This window comes from Macaca mulatta, chromosome 7, assembly GCF_049350105.2.
Source record: "Macaca mulatta isolate MMU2019108-1 chromosome 7, T2T-MMU8v2.0, whole genome shotgun sequence".
Lineage (NCBI taxonomy): Eukaryota > Metazoa > Chordata > Mammalia > Primates > Cercopithecidae > Macaca > Macaca mulatta.
This window is the reverse complement of record NC_133412.1, coordinates 22,017,599-22,034,436: the sequence shown is the minus strand read 5'-3', so window position 1 is coordinate 22,034,436 and position 16,838 is coordinate 22,017,599. Positions and strand designations below refer to the sequence as shown.

General features: G+C 38.7%; 1 protein-coding gene across 3 annotated transcripts in view; it reads left to right on the top strand.

Moving 5' to 3' along the window:
• The window catches only part of SPG11 (SPG11 vesicle trafficking associated, spatacsin), a 103,077-nt gene that overhangs the window by 41,138 nt on the left and 45,101 nt on the right, over positions 1-16,838 (top strand). For all 3 annotated transcript variants that reach the window (XM_015142126.3, XM_015142125.3, XM_077939309.1), the window contains 9 exons: positions 373-444; positions 834-961; positions 1,243-1,418; positions 2,815-3,028; positions 8,037-8,240; positions 10,078-10,184; positions 12,606-12,751; positions 14,403-14,564; positions 15,844-15,910. In XM_015142126.3, coding sequence (XP_014997612.3) covers positions 373-444; positions 834-961; positions 1,243-1,418; positions 2,815-3,028; positions 8,037-8,240; positions 10,078-10,184; positions 12,606-12,751; positions 14,403-14,564; positions 15,844-15,910 — 1,276 coding nt within the window. The remainder of the gene's footprint in view (positions 1-372; positions 445-833; positions 962-1,242; positions 1,419-2,814; positions 3,029-8,036; positions 8,241-10,077; positions 10,185-12,605; positions 12,752-14,402; positions 14,565-15,843; positions 15,911-16,838) is intronic.

The following is a 16,838-nucleotide window of genomic DNA, read 5'->3' as shown; positions in this document are numbered from 1 at the left end:
GGGCAACATGAAGAAATCCCATCTCTACAAAAAATACAAAAATTAGCCAGGCATGGTGGCGCACACCTGTAGCCCCAGCTACTTGGGAGGCTGAGTCGGTAGGATCACTTTGAGCCTGGGGGTCGAGGCTGCAGTGATCTGTGATCACACCACTGTACTCCAGCCTGGGCAGCACAGTGAGACTGTCTCAAAAAGAAAAAAAAAATTAGGAAAATGAATGTTTGAAAAAGCAGAAAGGTCTTTGGAAAGCTATGGAATTCTAACAAGATAGATGTTTATAATAGGGTGTTTCTGTATCTAACACATTTTTTTATGTTCAAAATAGTTCCATTACAAAATGTAACTTTTTTTGGTTTTCTATGTTTATTTCAGGGGTTTGATGTAAAAGGCCAATTGCTCAAGATATGCTTCTACACAACTGATAAACATATACGTGACTTTTTGGTAGGTAAAGGTGAGACTATGTAGTATACATTTTCTAGAAAGCCTGCGTGAAAAACTTGGAAGAAAACCTTGGAAGAAAAACTTTAAGCAATTTTAATGTTCAACTAATATCTAATAAGTAAAAGTGTGACAACCCCTTCATCTTTTTTTTCCCCTTCATCTTTTTTTTCCCCTTCATCTTTCTTAAGTGACTATTTTACATTTGTGGCAAAAGAAAATTTGTGTTTAATATACATTGACTCAAATGTTCAAAATATAATTCTTGAATGGCATATCATCTCATTACTTTTTTTCTAATCTTTAATTCTCAGCACTATCTTCTTTGATAATCTCATGACATTTTTTGCAAATGTGCTTGATTTTTGTAAAGTCACTGCTTTTTATTCAAGGTTGAAATTTTAAAAGAAAAAAATTATTTTTCTGAAAAAGAGAAAAGAACTATAGACTTCGTGCATCAAGTTGAGAAGCTTTATTTGGGACATTTCCAAGAAAATATGCAAATCCAGTCATTTCCCAGGTAGTCTCATTAGTCTCCTTTTGATAATATTAGAATACTGTAGATAGTATTTAGTTTATAATTGTTAGTGAGCGCAAGTTTCTTATGTGGAACTGAGCCTGCATTCTCCATGGAGATAAAACTTGTATCAGACAGAAGGGACTCAAGAGTTTTCTGTCATTTTAATATTTGCATAATCAGAATTATGTGTTCTCCAAAAGAGTAGATGTTCTTGAGCAGATAAAAAAGGAATGATGTATTTTTCTCCAAAATTAAAAAACAATTTATATCACTGTTTTTAGGTATTGGATAAAGGAACAAGATTTTTTCAAGCACAAATCCGTTTTGGACTCATTCCTGAAATATGATTGTAAAGATGAATTTAACAAACAGGACCATAGAATTGTGTTAAATTGGGCTCTGTGGTGGGATCAACTAACACAGGAATCCATCATTCTCCCCAGGATAAGTCCAGAAGGCAAGTGTGAGAGAGCCTGAAATATGAGCATACTGAATGAGGATTAAATTGGGTATTGGTATTTGAATATTTTGATGTGTCTCAATTTTAGAATTCCTTTTGGGAAATAATATTCAGGTTTTTTAAAATGCAAATCATTGCATTAAGACCTCTTTCTTATCCCAGAGTTTCTGGGAGGGATTTATAATGTGCTAATAAAAGGAAAAAAAAAATAGTTAATTGAGATTTCAAGGTTGAGTTTTCATTCCAGCTTCAAAGTGACAATCTTTGTTTTTGCAAATAGTCTGAGTTTCTTGTGTAAACTGGGGATCTGTGCCATGATATAGGGGATCTGGGGCATAACTGTGGTAAACGGTAGCAATTCAGAGAGTAAAATTCTGGCTTACTATTATAGCTGAAGTTTTTGTTTATTATTTTTAATTCATCTTTTTCTTTTCATCCTTACCCTTCTGAAATAAAGTTTTTATTTATATTAAGGGAAAGAGAAGGGAAAAAGAGGGTTGAACAGGTAAGTGAAATGTACAGCTAATACGTAAGTTTCATTTTAACCACCATAGTAATTAGAAGCTACATCTAGCTCTTTGGCTGTAATACTGATTTTAAAATGAACAGCGCGGCCAGGCACGATGGCTCACACCTGTAATCCCAGCACTTTGGGAAGCCGAGATGAGAAGATTGCTTGAGGCCAGGAGTTTAAGACCAGCCTAGCAACATAGTGAGACCCCCATCTCTACAGAATATATATTTTTTAAATTACCTGGGCAGCCAGGCGTGGTGGCTAACGCCTATAATGCCAGCACTTTGGGAGGCTGAGGCAGGCGAATCACCTAAGGTCAGGAGTTCAAGACCAGCTTGGCCAACATTGTGAAACCCTGCTTCTACTAAAAATACAACAATTAGCTGGGTGTGATGGTGCATGCCTGTAATCCCAGCTACTTGGGAGGCTGAGGCAGGAGAATCACTTGAACCTGAGAGGCGGAGGTTGCAGTGAACCGAGATCTTATCACTGCGCCCCAGCCTGGGCAACAGAGCGAGACTCTGTCTCGGAAAAAAAAAAAGAAAAAATTTACCTAGTCATGATGGCACATTCCTGCAGTCCCTGCTACTTGGGCAGTTGAAGTAGGAGTACCGCTTGAGCCCAGGAGGTCAAGGCTGCCGTGAGTGCACCACTGTACTCCAGCCTGGGCAACACAGCGAGACCCTGTCTCAAAAAAAAAAAAAAAGAAAATAGTAAAAGAAACAGAGGATTTTATATAAAATAATAAAAGAAACTGAATAATTAACATATTGTATAAATAGTTATGTCCAGATTGTTACATTTGCTCAGTAATTTAGTGTTCAGTTACATGTCAATAAACATAATTATGTTTTAAAATGTGTTTTGTTCTTCATGTAGAATACAAATCATATTCCCCTGAAGCCCTCTGGAGATACCTCACAGCTCGCCATGATTGGTTAAACATTATCTTATGGATTGGAGAATTTCAAACCCAGCATGGTTATACTTCATTTCAGCAGAACAAATGGCCCCTTCTGACTATTGATGTTATTAACCAGAATACTTCCTGTAACAACTACATGAGGAATGAAATTTTAGATAAGCTGGCCAGGTATTGTAACTGTTGAACTAATCCCCAGTGGGAAGAGTACAAGGGAAGAGCAAGAAAAAATAATGGTGTAGCATTTTCCTTTGAAAATGCAAAAAATCCAATGCAGTGCTGTTTCATATTACTATAAAATTTAAAGGGTATCATCTTACAGTGAAGTTTTAAAGTCATATTCATATGGCCAGGCGCGATGGCTCATGCCTGTAATCCCAGCAATTTGGGAGACCAAGGCGGGCAGATCACCTGAGGTTAGGAGTTCAAGACAAGTCTGGCCAAAACCCTGTCTCTACAAAAATACAAAAATTAGCCAGGCATAATGCCAGGTAATCTCAACTACTTGGGAGGCTGAGGTTGCAGTGAGCCGAGATCGCGCCATTGCACTCCAGCCTGGGTGACAGAGCGAGACTCCATCTCAAAAAAAAAAAAAAAAAAAAAAAAAGAACACAGGCATTTTACGTCATGTGGGTAGTAAATAAGCTCTTAAGTTCTAGTTGCAGGCTTCTCCCAAAACATTTTATGCACTTTGGTATAGAAATGTTCAGTTTTCAGTAGGGCTATAAGGAACAAGTGACAAGAGCTGAGAAGGGCATATCTTAGTATCCTGTCTCCTGTGCTTCGTATTGCTACGTGTGTACTGTGCATGTTCTTGAAGTAAGAGAACTGCTGAATTAAGAAATAGTGAGGGGGAGTAGCTCTTGAAGTGATATGAAGATTTTAAACTTCAATTCATTTAGAAAAACCTGTTAAATTGAACCATATGAACTTGCCATTTCTGTGGGTCAAAAATGGCTGAATATCAACAATTTGATATGGCTCCATTTAATCTATCTTTCTAACCTGTTGAAATAGTATAAAGAAAGCTAATAACGTGTGTTAAGTTTCTTAAACATTTTTATGTATTATTTTCTATTTATACTTACTGCGGTATACTTGCAGCTGTATTTTCCTCCCCAACTTAAAGATATGGAGAGTCAGATCCAGGGATGTTAAGTGCTTTGCACAAGCCAGTTAGTTACAGATTTAAATCCCTTAGCCCCTGATTTTCTGTCTTTCTTTTTTTTTTTTAGTAGAGACAAGGTTTCACCATGTTAGCCAGGATGGTCTCCATCTCCTGACCTCGTGATCCGCCCACCTCCGCCTCCCAAAGTGCTGGGATTACAGGCGTGAGCCACTGTGCCCAGCCAGTCCCTGATTTTCTATTCATTCTTCTCTCCATTGCACTAAATGCTCTTATTTACTACTAGTAAATATTATAGAACTTGTCAGCTTACCTAATATTTTGCTTAGCATTTGGTTTTTAAATTAATGTATATATGGTTTTAGAATTATGAAATTAGTAAATTAATGAACTCTATGCCACCAGATTAAATAAGAAAAATCATACCACCCTATTAGATACAGAAAAGCATTTGATAAAAATTCAGCCTATTGACTATCAAAACTATTGGCAAACTAAGCATAGATACAAACTCCCTTAACTTAATTGTTTTTTTTTTTTTTTTTGAGATGGAGTCTTGCTGTGTCGCCCAAACTGGAGTGCAGTGGCATGATCCTGGCTCACTGCAAGCTCCGCCTCCCGGGTTCATGCCATTGTCATGCCTTAGCCTCCTGAGTAGCTGGGACTACAGGCGCCCACCACCACACCTGGCTAATTTCTTTTTATATTTTTTGTAGAGACAGGGTTTCACCGTGTTAGCCAGGATGGTCTCAATTTCCTGACCTTGTGATTCGCCTGCCTTGGCCTCCCAAAGTGCTAGGATTACAGGCGTGAGCCACCGCGCCCAGCGTTTTTTGTTTTGTTTTTTTTTTTTTTTTAATTTTTTTTTTTTTTTTGAGACGGAGTCTCACTCTGTCACCCAAGATGGAGTGCAGTGGCACTGTCTCGGTGTCTCGGCTCACTGCAAGCTCCGCCTCCCAGGTTCACCTCATTCTCCTGCCTCAGCCTCCTCAGTAGCTGGGACTACAGGCACCTGCCACCACACCTAGCTAATTTTTTTTTTTTTTTTTTTTTTTTTTGTATTTTTAGTAGAGACGAGGTTTCACTGTGTTAGCCAGGTTGGTCTTGATCTCCTGACCTCGTGATCCACCTGCCTCAGCCTCCCAAAGTGCTGGGATTACAGGCGTGAGCCATCGCGCCTGGCCTAAACTCCCTTAACTGAAAAGGGGTATCTAGAAAAATCCTTTTAGCCAACATCATACTTACTAGTGAAACACTGTGAGCATTCTCTTTAGATTTGGAGAAAGACAAGCCTGCTACCAAGTTGATCTTTAAATATAGTGCAATCTCAGTAAAAATCCCAGCCGTTTTTTTTTTTTTGTATGTGTGTGTGGATTATGACATGCTGATTGTAAATATTTATATAGAAATTAGAGGGTCTGCTGGGCGTGGTGGCTCACACCTGTAATCCCAGCACTTTGGGAGGCTGAGGCAGGCAGATAACTTGAGGTCAGGATTTGAGACCAGCATGAACAACATAATGAAACCTCGTCTCTACTGAAAATACAAAAATTAGCTGGGCATGGTGGCACTTGCTTGTAATCCCAGCTACTCAGAAGGCTGAGGCAGGAGGATCACTTGAACTCAGAAGATGGGGGTTGCAGTGAGCCAAGATCAAGCCACTGAACTCCATCCAGCCTGGGAGACAGAGTGAGACTCCATCTCAAAAAAAACAACAACAAAAATAAATTAGAGGGTCAAGAAGAGCCCTGAAAAAGAACTTGCCCTGCCAGATATCAAAACTTATTCTAAAGCTGTAGCAGTTAAGATAGTGAGAGTATTGGTGCTGGGGTAGAGATCAGAAGTGTGAGCATAGAAACAGACCTATACGTGTATGATCATTTTACATATGACAGAGGAGGTCCTGCACAAGAGTGGGGAAAGAACCATCTTTTTGATAATGGGGCTGGAATAACTGAATAGCTATATGGGGAAAAAATATAATTAGATTCCCCTCCCTACCGTATATTGTACATTAAATCAGTTCTGGGTAGATGTTAACACCTAAATGTCAAATGTGAAAGTATAAAATTTGGAAAATGCTATAAGAGAATACCTTCACAACCTTGGGAGTAGTAGGATATATGCTTTCTAAAAGGCCTAAAGGGGCAAAGATCTGTCACTGAGACCAAGAGAGCTGCCTGACAGGAGTTGTGATCCTTAGTGTAGGGTGTCAGCCAAGCTGTAGTCACCCAGCACAGAGAGAGCCAGGGTATTTCCTCTTATCTCCTGATGGAGCCCTCCCATTGGGTGAACTAAAACAGAAGTCTGAGGACACTGGAGTCTTGTAGTAGAACCCATAGAGGTGAGCCTCCAGGAACACAGAGTAGGGTGATGCAGAGTAGAGCTTGGATCTGAGGAGAAGGATACCAGCACATAGCTTCTCACAAAAGAGGAAGCACAAATGGCTAGTAAACAGGAAAAGATGCTCTTCCTCATTTGTAGGTAAGGAAATGCAAATTTATTTTACCCGAAATTTAGGAACAACTAAAATGGACCTCAGTGTTTCACTAGTAAGTATGATGCTGGCTAGAAAGATTTTTCTAGATATGCCTTTTAAGTTAAGGGAGTTTGCATCTATGTTTAGTTTGCCGATAGTTTTTATCATAAATATGGCTAAATTTTCTCAATGGTAGAGTGGATAAATATGGTATATTCATACAATGGAATACTGTATAATAATGAAAAATAACAAACTATACCCAGAGGTATCAACATGGCTAAATCATACAATGTTGGGTAGAAGAAATAAGGTAGAGAACAATATATCCAGAATGTTCCACATAATACAAAGTTCAAAATACGCAAAATCTTAAATTATTTGGGATTACATATAGGTGTAATAAAACTGTGAATAAAAGTAAAAGGGCCACAGTGGCTCACACCTGTAATCCCAACACTTTGGGAGGCCTATGCAGGAGGATTGCTTGAGTCCAGGAGTTCAAGACCAGCCAGGACAACATAGACCTCGTCCCTACAAAAAAATTTAAAAACAGTGTGGTGGCACATACCTGTCATCCCAGATACTCAGAAGGCTGAGGTAGGAGGATCAGTTGAGCCCAGGAGGCGGAGCTTGCAGTGAGCTGAGATGGCACCACTGCATTCCAGCCTGGGTGACAGAGCAAAACCCTGCCCCCCAAAAAAAAACTACTAAAAAATACAAAAAACTAGCTGGGCAAGGTGGCGGGCGCCTGTAGTCCCAGCTACTCGGGAGGCTGAGGCAGGAGAATGGCGTAAACCGGAGAGGCGGAGCTTGCAGTGAGCTGAGATCCGGCCACTGCACTCCAGCCTGGGCGACAGAGAGAGACTCTGTCTCAAAAAAACAAACAAACAAACAAAAAACTACTAAAAAAATTAAAAAAAAAAAAAAGTATGGGAATGACTATCATAAAAGTCAGGATAGTGGCTACCTCTGGAGGTAGCAAAGGGCATGCAGTGGGGGAGGAATACACCAAGGGCTTATAATGTTCTATAATTAGGTTAGTGGTTCCATGATGTTTCTATAAACTCCATATACAGGTGTATGTTTTCTTTACTCCTTTGGTATATATGATGTAACAGTAACTTTGTAAAAAGTAATATTTACATGCAGATTTCTATTCTTGTTCAGTAGTTGGTCTATTTAAATTATTCTGATGTAGCATGATGATTTTGTTTGAATATTTTGGTGAATTTCTCAGTGCTTAGAGCATCCAGCTTCAAGGGTTAACCACTGTTGCTATACTGGGTAATGGTTCCTGTCAAAAACCGAAAAATGGAAATAGCTTGATTTAGATTTTTAAAATAATAAAGATAATTTGAGTCTGTCATTACTACTTTTAAATACTACAGTGGTGCAGAAAATTTTATTAGAAATCCGCAAAATATGTGTCAGAGAACATATAGAGTAAGAAGTGGCAGCATTAATTTGTCAATGCTTATTTTTAAGTAATTGAGACTTAAACTGTGGACGTGATTTGGTCTACTCTGAACATAGCGACTTTTTAACTTGCCATCCTGTAAATCTGTCCATAGGAATGGGATTTTTCTGGCATCTGAACTGGAAGACTTTGAATGCTTCCTCCTAAGACTGAGCCGTATTGGAGGTGTAATACAGGATACCCTCCCTGTTCAAAACTACAAGACCAAAGAAGGTTGGGATTTCCATTCTCAATTCATTCTCTATTGTTTGGAGCACAGTCTGCAGCATCTTCTTTATGTCTACCTTGACTGTTACAAGTGAGTACTGAGAATGCATTTGTCCTTGATCAGGTCTTCACATTTTCTCTTTGCATATGACTCCTGAACGTGACTTTTAGGAAAATAGTAAGCATTCACACGAGGAATACTGATCTTTTTGAAGTAGTTTTCTTCATCTCAACAACTGATACATCTTTGAGTTCAGTATTACATTCAGCAAAATGCTTATGTGTTTTTTTGGTGATATTAATTCTGTAGTATCTCTGTTAACCTTTTAAATAATTTGACTTTAGAATACAATGAAAGAAATGCTTTAAAAGGTTTGAGAGGAAGATTCTAAAGTTTCACTTGGAGTTTACTTTGATACTTTGTTTACCAAGAGAATGCTAAATGACTTTGATTTCATAGCAAGGTGTATTTCACTTCAAGGTATATTAAATATGCTCTAAAATTTATATTTATATAGACACACACAGAGAAAGAAAGAGCAATACATCAGTATATGTCTACCTAAGATTAACCTGCAGAATCATATCTGTGCCCAGTGTTAATTGCTATTGGGTCAGTAATAACAATAACAATAGAAGTAGTCTTTAATATATGAGTGTTTACAATGTTATCACTAAACTAAGTAGTTTATAAGGATTATCTCATTTAATCTTCACAAAAACTCTATGGGGTAGTTACTCGCATCTCCATTTTACAGATGAAGAAACAGGCTTTGAGAGAGACTAAGTATCTTACTTAAGGCACACAGCTAATAAGTGGAAGAGCTGATTTAATTCTACTTAATTTTTATTCCAGAATGAATAAAAATTAAGAGCCCACATTTGTACACTCATAGGCAGCATTTTTATTTTACTTATTTTGTGTAGTAAAGACTAGAAATTGGCCGGGCACAGTGGCTCACATCTGTAATCCCAGCACTTTGGGAGGCCAAGGCAGGAGAATCACTTTAGCCCAAAGGTTCAAGACCAGCCTGGGCAATGTAGTGGGTCTTCTTCTTTACAAAGAAGTGAAAAATCAGCCAGGCATAGTGGCACACACCTGTAGTCCCAGCTACCTGGGAAGCTGAGGCGGGAGGATTGCTTGAGCCTAGGAGGTCCGGGCTGCAGTGAGCCATGTTTGCGCCACTGCACTCCAGCCTGGACAATACAGTGAGACCTGGTCTCAAAAAAAGAAAAAAAAACAGACTAGGAGTTTTTGATGTGTCGTATCATTAGTCTTACTTAGAAATGTTGTCTCCAAAGCTACTGGCAAGAGAACAGATTTAAGAGCTGTATTTTCAAAGTATGTATTCTGAGCCATAATTCCTCAGTTGTAACCTCTCTGTAGTTGTGTAAGCTTTTTATTTGTATTTTATTTTGAGACAGTCTCACTCTGTCACTCAGACTGGAGTGCAGTGGCACAATCATGGCTCATTGCAGCCTCAAACTCCTGGGCTCAAGCAATTCCCCCACCTCAGCCTCCCAAGTAACTGGAACTATAGGCGCACACCAGCACACTTGGCTTGTAAGAGTTTTTAAAAAGCCTCTTATTAAGTTTGAATATGCTAAAAAGTCTTTGCTGTAAAAACCAATAAAATATGAAGTATCTTAAAGTACAAGGTATCTATTAATCTGACAAAGAGTTGGTTAAATTTCCTCATGGTAGTGAACATATGATGTCTCTAAAATCTCTGTCTCTGAAATTGTCTGTTTCCAGATCATGAAGAATGTGTAAAATACAACACAAGAGTGGGAGTATTTTGTGTTATATTTACTTTTTAATTCCAAGATTCTTTTTTTAAATGCTAATCATCACCTGAGCAAACATGGTTGTAATTGTCTTATCCTGTATGTTAACCAAAGAAGTTTTTTGTTTGTTTTATATACAGACTTAGTCCTGAAAATTGTCCCTTTTTGGAAAAAAAAGAGTTACATGAAGCACACCCTTGGTTTGAATTTTTAGTTCAGTGTCGACAAGTTGCCAGTAATTTAACAGGTATGGGTATACTGTATTAAACACAGAAACTTTCTTTGGATCAATCACTGGTCTGTTGAATGGTATTAAACTTGTGAACTCTTTTAAATAAATTATTTGGCTGTGGTCAACTATCTGAATGTAATCTAGGCTCACACTTTAGGTAAGAAGTAGAAGGCCAAAAAGGTTAGCTGCCAGCCAGCCAAGAAAAGCTAGACCTGGAGCAAAGACTTTACGTGGTTTTGTCCCCTTCCCCTTAGCATCGTGCTCTAGGATTTCCCTTGTCCCACCAGTTTGTCAGAGGCTGAATTCCTGCTCTCTGGTCGACTGGCACCCTTTTTCCATGAAGAAGTGGTCTGTCTTCCAGATCGCTGTTTTGAATATTTTAGTAAGGAACTCCAAATGGAGTTAAAAGAAATCCATAGTATGTGTGAGATTGTTGTGTCCTCTGCAGTGGAGCTGCTGATGTAGAGGCTTACTCTGGTTGTAATCAGACAGAAAAGCCTTGTTACCCCTGAGGACTTAGCTGGTGTTATCCCAGAAACAGGGAAAAGGGGACAGGCTGAATGACCACAGACAAGGAATGTCAGCAGTCTTTCAGTTACATATAATGTCCAGTTTCTCTCGAAATGCAGAATTTTTTCATAATGTAGGTTTTGTTTTCTGGTTTTGCATGCTGATTATGAAGTAATATATGTTCATTGCTTAAAAAAAAATTAGAAACCACAGACAGCTATCAAGAAGGTAATACTGGTCAGGTGTGATGGCTCACACCTGTAATCCTAGTGCTTTGGGAAGGAAAGTGGAAGGTTCACTTGAGGATAGGAGTTCAAGACCAGCCTGGGCAACATAGTAAGACCCTGTCTCTACAAAAGATTTTTAAAAATTAGGTGTGGTGGCATGCTCCTGTAATCCCAGCAATGTGGGAGGCTGAGATGGGAGGATCACTTGAGCCCTGGGGTTAGAGGATGCAGTGAGCCATGATTGTGTCACTGCACTCCAGCCTGGTTGACAGAGCAAGACCCTGTCTCTCTTTAAAAAATAAATTAATTAATTAATTAATTAAAAAGTAATACCTCCATGGGTAGCCTTGGTACATAGGAAAATAACCACCCGTAGGTAACCACTGATAATATTTTAATGTATTTTGTTCCAGTTATTTTCACTGTACTTTTTAAAAACCTAGTCTCTATTGTATTTCATTCACCTAACAAATATTTATTGAGCTCCTACCTTGTGACAGAATATTGTACAACAAGAAACATCTGTGTTTTTATATACTGCTTTTTTGTGTAATATTATAACAGAATTTTCCCACATTCTTAAAGACAATGACCATTTTAAATGTTTACATAATATTTCATTGTATGGATATACCCTTATTTAATTTACTGTTCTCTCATTTTCTGACGAGGCCATTTTCCATTTATTATAAATAGTAGTCTTGAACATATTTCAATATAAAGTTTTGTCCTTATTTCAGATTATTTTCTTAGTACAGATAGGTTTTGGGATATAAAACTATTGGGTCAAAGGTTATACATGTTTTTAAGGTTCTTGCTGTAGGACCGGATTGCTTTCCAAGGGAGTTGTACAGTTTTATGATTTTATTGTAAGTCCCAGTCTCTACTCACTGTGACCAGCTCTAATGCTTGATGATTTTTTAAAAATTATTGCTAATTTGATAGGTAGTATATGGCATCTAATTAATTTGCATTTCTTTGTTGCTAGTGAATTATGTACTTTTATGTGTCAGGCATTTATATTTCCTCCTTCATAAATTGGTTATTTCTTTTGCCCATTTACCTGTTAGAGTCAGTATTTTCGGCATTGATTTGGATGAGCTCTTTGTTGAGGACAAACTCAGCAACTCTTTAGGTTGTCATTTGTTATAATTTTTCTCTCAGTTCATTGTTACCTTTTTTTTTTTTTTTTTTTTTTTTTTGAGACGGAGTCTCACTCTGTCGGCCAGGCTGGAGTGCAGTGGCTGGATCTCAGCTCACTGCAAGCTCCGCCTCCCAGGTTTACGCCATTCTCCTGCCTCAGCCTCCCAAGTAGCTGGGACTACAGGCATCCACCACTTCGCCCGGCTAGATTTTTGTATTTTTAGTAGAGACGGGGTTTCACCGTATTAGCCAGGATGGTCTCGATCTCCTGACCTCATGATCCGCCCGTCTCGGCCTCGCAAAGTGCTGGGATTACAGGCTTGAGCCACCGCGCCCGGCCCATTGTTACCTTTTAATTGTCTTTGAGTAGAAGTTTTTATTTTTGTGTAGACAAATCTTTCATTTTTCCCCTCTGTGATGTTTTCCCATTGCTTTTACACTTAGGAAGTCCTTTTTTTTTTTTTTCACTGTAGATAGAGTTAAAAATTTATATTATTTTTCTCACATTTATGTAATTCTTAATTTAGTATTTATCCCTCTGTCTTTTATTTTCCAGATCCCAAACTGATCTTCCAGGCTAGCCTCGCAAATGCTCAGATTTTGATTCCCACCAATCAGGCCAGTGTAAGCAGTATGCTATTGGAAGGACATACCCTCCTGGCCCTTGCTACTACAATGTATTCTCCTGGGGGTGTCAGCCAGGTATGGATAGCACTTTACAACAAAATGGGACTGATTTTTAAATTTAGCAGAATTATCTATGGATTGTCTAGATCTCAGTTGATATTAAAATATAACTATATTCAAGTATTTCATTAGATTAAAGAGCAGAGGACAAGGCTGAATTTTAAGATTTTATATCTCAGCCCGGTGCAGTGTCTCACTCCTGTAATCCCAGCATTTTGGGAGGTCGAGGCAAGCAGATCACTTGAGGTCAGGAGTTTGAGACCAGCCTGGTTAACATGGTGAAACACTGTCTCTACTAAAAATAGAAAAAACTTAGCTGGGCATCTTGGCACATGCCTGTAATCCCAGCTACTTGGGAGGCTGAAGCATGAGAATCACTTGAACCTGAGAAGCGGAGGTTGCAGTGAGCCAGGACTGCGCCACTGCATTCCAGCCTGGGCAACAGAGCGGGACTCTGTCTCAAAAAAAAAAAAAAGGAAAAATTTTTGATATCTACAATTTAAAGGGAATGAAGCCAGGCGCATTGGCTCATTTTTGTAATCCCAGCCCTTTGGAAGGCCAGGGTAGATGGATCACTTGCATACAAGAGTTTGAGACCAGCAACATGACGAAACCTCCGTCTCTACAAAAAAAATTTGTTTTAATTAACTGGGCATGACCGGGCGCGGTGGCTCACGCCTGTAATCCCAGCACTTTGGGAGGCCGAGGCGGGTGGATCACTTGAGGTCGGGAGTTCAAGACCAGCCTGGCCAACGTGCTGAAATGCCATCTCTACTAAAAATACAAAAATTACACTGCACTTCAGCCTGGGTGACAAAGTGAGACCCTGTCTCAAAAAAAAAAAAAAAGCTGGGTGGGGGTGGGGAGGGGAATGAATATGTTATGTAGAGATTCTTTTTTCCCTTTAGTTTGTTTTCCAATACTCCAGATTTGTTTTCAGAATACAATTAGGATCTGCTTGCTTCAGGGAGTAAGAATACTTTAGATCTGTGGCTTGGTAATTATTCTGTACTATTTGCCCTCTTAGGTCAAAGGAAACCATAATCTTCAGCTACCCATATAAACTTTATTGAGGGACCTAATGGAAATGTGCCCATCTTTGCTTTTTAGAAGTAGAGTGGCCTGTTTAGAGGGAAATTAAGAATGTTGTTTAATATCGAATCTTCAAAAGTTTCTTACTGGTGCTAGCTTAACTTAATACCACCTTTTTTAGATTGTGGCAGTATACCTTACACGACTATTTAATTGTCTATTTTTAATCACCTGTCAGAAATTAGAGTCATAGGATAACTTTAGAGTTGAGTGAGAAGTCATCTAGTAGTTTGTAAATATTTTAAAATATATATTATTGAATTAAATATTGGCAGAGCTGTTTTTCAAACAATTTCTATACAACTTGAAAACCACTGATCTAGCTGAACTTCCTAATTTTGCAGCTGGGGAAACAAAGACCTGATATTAAATATCTAGCTAAGGTCACATAGCCAGTTTGTTTCAGAACCAGAACAAGAACTGTTAACTTATGACTACTTGTCTAATGCCATATTCACTACCACATACTCTTCTCAAGCTAATCTTGTTTCACAGGGTTCTTGTGAAAAAAAGACTTAAACTTTGAGAAGAGAAAAATGCTGCTCTCCAACCTGTTATCTGTCTTTTTACTTAGGTTGTTCAGAATGAAGAAAATGAAAACTGTTTGAAGAAAGTGGATCCCCAGCTTTTGAAGATGGCATTAACTCCTTACCCCAAGCTAAAAACTGCTCTCTTCCCACAGTGCACTCCTCCTAGTGTCCTGCCATCTGATATTACACTCTACCACCTTATTCAGGTACAGTATTTAGGTGGTCAATATTTAGGTCTGATAGACCTAAATATTCAGCCAGGAAAACAGAAATCACTCTAGATCTTTCAACTGGAGGGCATTTAACGTAGGGAATTACTTATACAGCATCATAGCAGAATGGAGAAACCAAACGCGATAGTGAGACAACCCCAGATAACAAAACAGGAAGCCATGTTCTTGCACCCCTAAGGCTGCAAGAACAATGCAAAAAAGTGGTGTTACCAGAACCCAGAAGCTGGAGCCATTTCTGGGAATTAAACTAACAACCAGACTGCCTAATGGGAAGTGGGAACATAGAGTATGGAGGTAGATGCCCCAGGAAAATGCAGGGGGGGAATATCTTGACTTCTCTCTTCCCATCTTTAGTCTCCCACAGTGTCTTTGTGGCTATATTTATCTGGTAGCCAAAGGGCAAAGGAGCTTGGGAAATGTAGTTTCCTGCAATGCTGAGCAGAGTGGGAAGGGTGGAGGTGGGTCAGAGCAAACAGTTGACCAACATACCTGTCTGCTGCTTTCATCAAAAGCATTCTATTCTGCCACTTGTAACTTCTGACTATCTCTTCTCAATGAATCAGGGATGTTTGTTTAAATCAATGCTTTTTAATCTTTTTCAGAACCTCTAAGAATGTAAGAAAGCTACAAACCCTCTACCCAGAAAAATTACACATATGCATATAATTTTGCTTACATTTCAAAGTGATTCACAGACTCCCTGAAGCCTAGTCAGGGACCCTCGGTTAAGAACACCTTCCTTTGCCTATTTCTCATTTCAAAAGGCTTTTCGTTTTTTCCCTGAATACACATATTCTCCTAGTATCTATAAGGTTTATAGCATAAGGTTTATAATTCTATAAAGGAGCCGGGTGCAGTGGCTCATGTCTGTAGTCCCAACACTTTGGGAGGCCAAGTTGGGCGGATCACCTGAGGTCAGGAGTTCGAGAGCAGCCTAGCCAACATAGTGAAACCCCATCTCTACTAAAAATACAACAATTAGGCAGGCATGGTGGCACGTGCCTATAGTCCCAGCTACTCGGAAGGCTGAGGCAGGAGAATTGGTAGAACCCAGGAGGCGGAGGTTGCAGTGAGCTGAGGTTGCACCATTGTACTCTGGCTGTGTTCAAAGAATTTATGTCCAGAACGATAAGCTTTAAATTGCCTTGGAAAAGGGGAAGCAGACTACCTCTGAAGTCCTTTCATATAATTTTGTTTACCTATTTTAGAATCAATGAATTTCTAATTCTGTTTAACTTTTCCCCTTTTTCAGTCATTATCACCCTTTGATCCTAGCAGATTGTTTGGCTGGCAGTCTGCTAACACACTAGCTATAGGAGGTAAGTCATCATGGGTACTTCTTGAGATATGTTTTAGCAATGTTAACTATAGAAGTTAATATATGTAAAGCCAATCTAGTTTTCTCATTGCTTTTTATTTTAAAAGTAAAGGTGTATTCCAAAGGAAAAATAGTTCGCAGAAGACAGAATTGAAAACATATTGTGAGTTAAAAGTCAATGTATTAGGTTACTAGTGCTGTACTTGCTGAAAAAGGTAATGTGTAACTATTTGATTATATTTCTTCCTTTCAAAAAATTATTCTTTATTTCCAGTATAGTATCATAAAAATTAAAAGCATAGGTGTCAGCATTAAACAAATCTTGGCCCTACCATGTAATTAATACCTGTGTGACCTTGGTCATGTGATCTAACCTCTTTAGTTCTCTCTGAAATGAGGTTAATCACAGTGACCACCTAACACATTACTATGAGAATAAAAGGAGGCAAGGCATTTAAGTACCAGATTCACACACATTGCTGTCGTATAAATACCATAAGACTTTCTCTGATTTATTTTTTTCTGTTCTTAAACTGTTTTTTCTATTTCTCTTTTATCTTTAATATCATGTTATCTGTGGTGCCTCTGCCTATATTACCCTAAATTAGGCTTTGCATTAGTACTTTGTACATAGTATGTACCCAATAAATATCTGTTGACATAAATAAAAATGAATTTCTTAATGTATATGTTTTATAAGTTCAAATTTTGATATATAGAATTTACCTCGTGCCCAGAGTCCAGTGTATGCCAAGCCTACAGTAGATGTTCAGTAAATGTTTGTTGAGTGCTGAAAAAAGTAGTGCTTATTGCATTTATCGAATAGAAATACCCTTTCTCGGCCGGGCGCGGTGGCTCAAGCCTGTAATCCCAGCACTTTGGGAGGCCGAGACGGGCGGATCACGAGGTCAGGAGATCAAGACCATCCT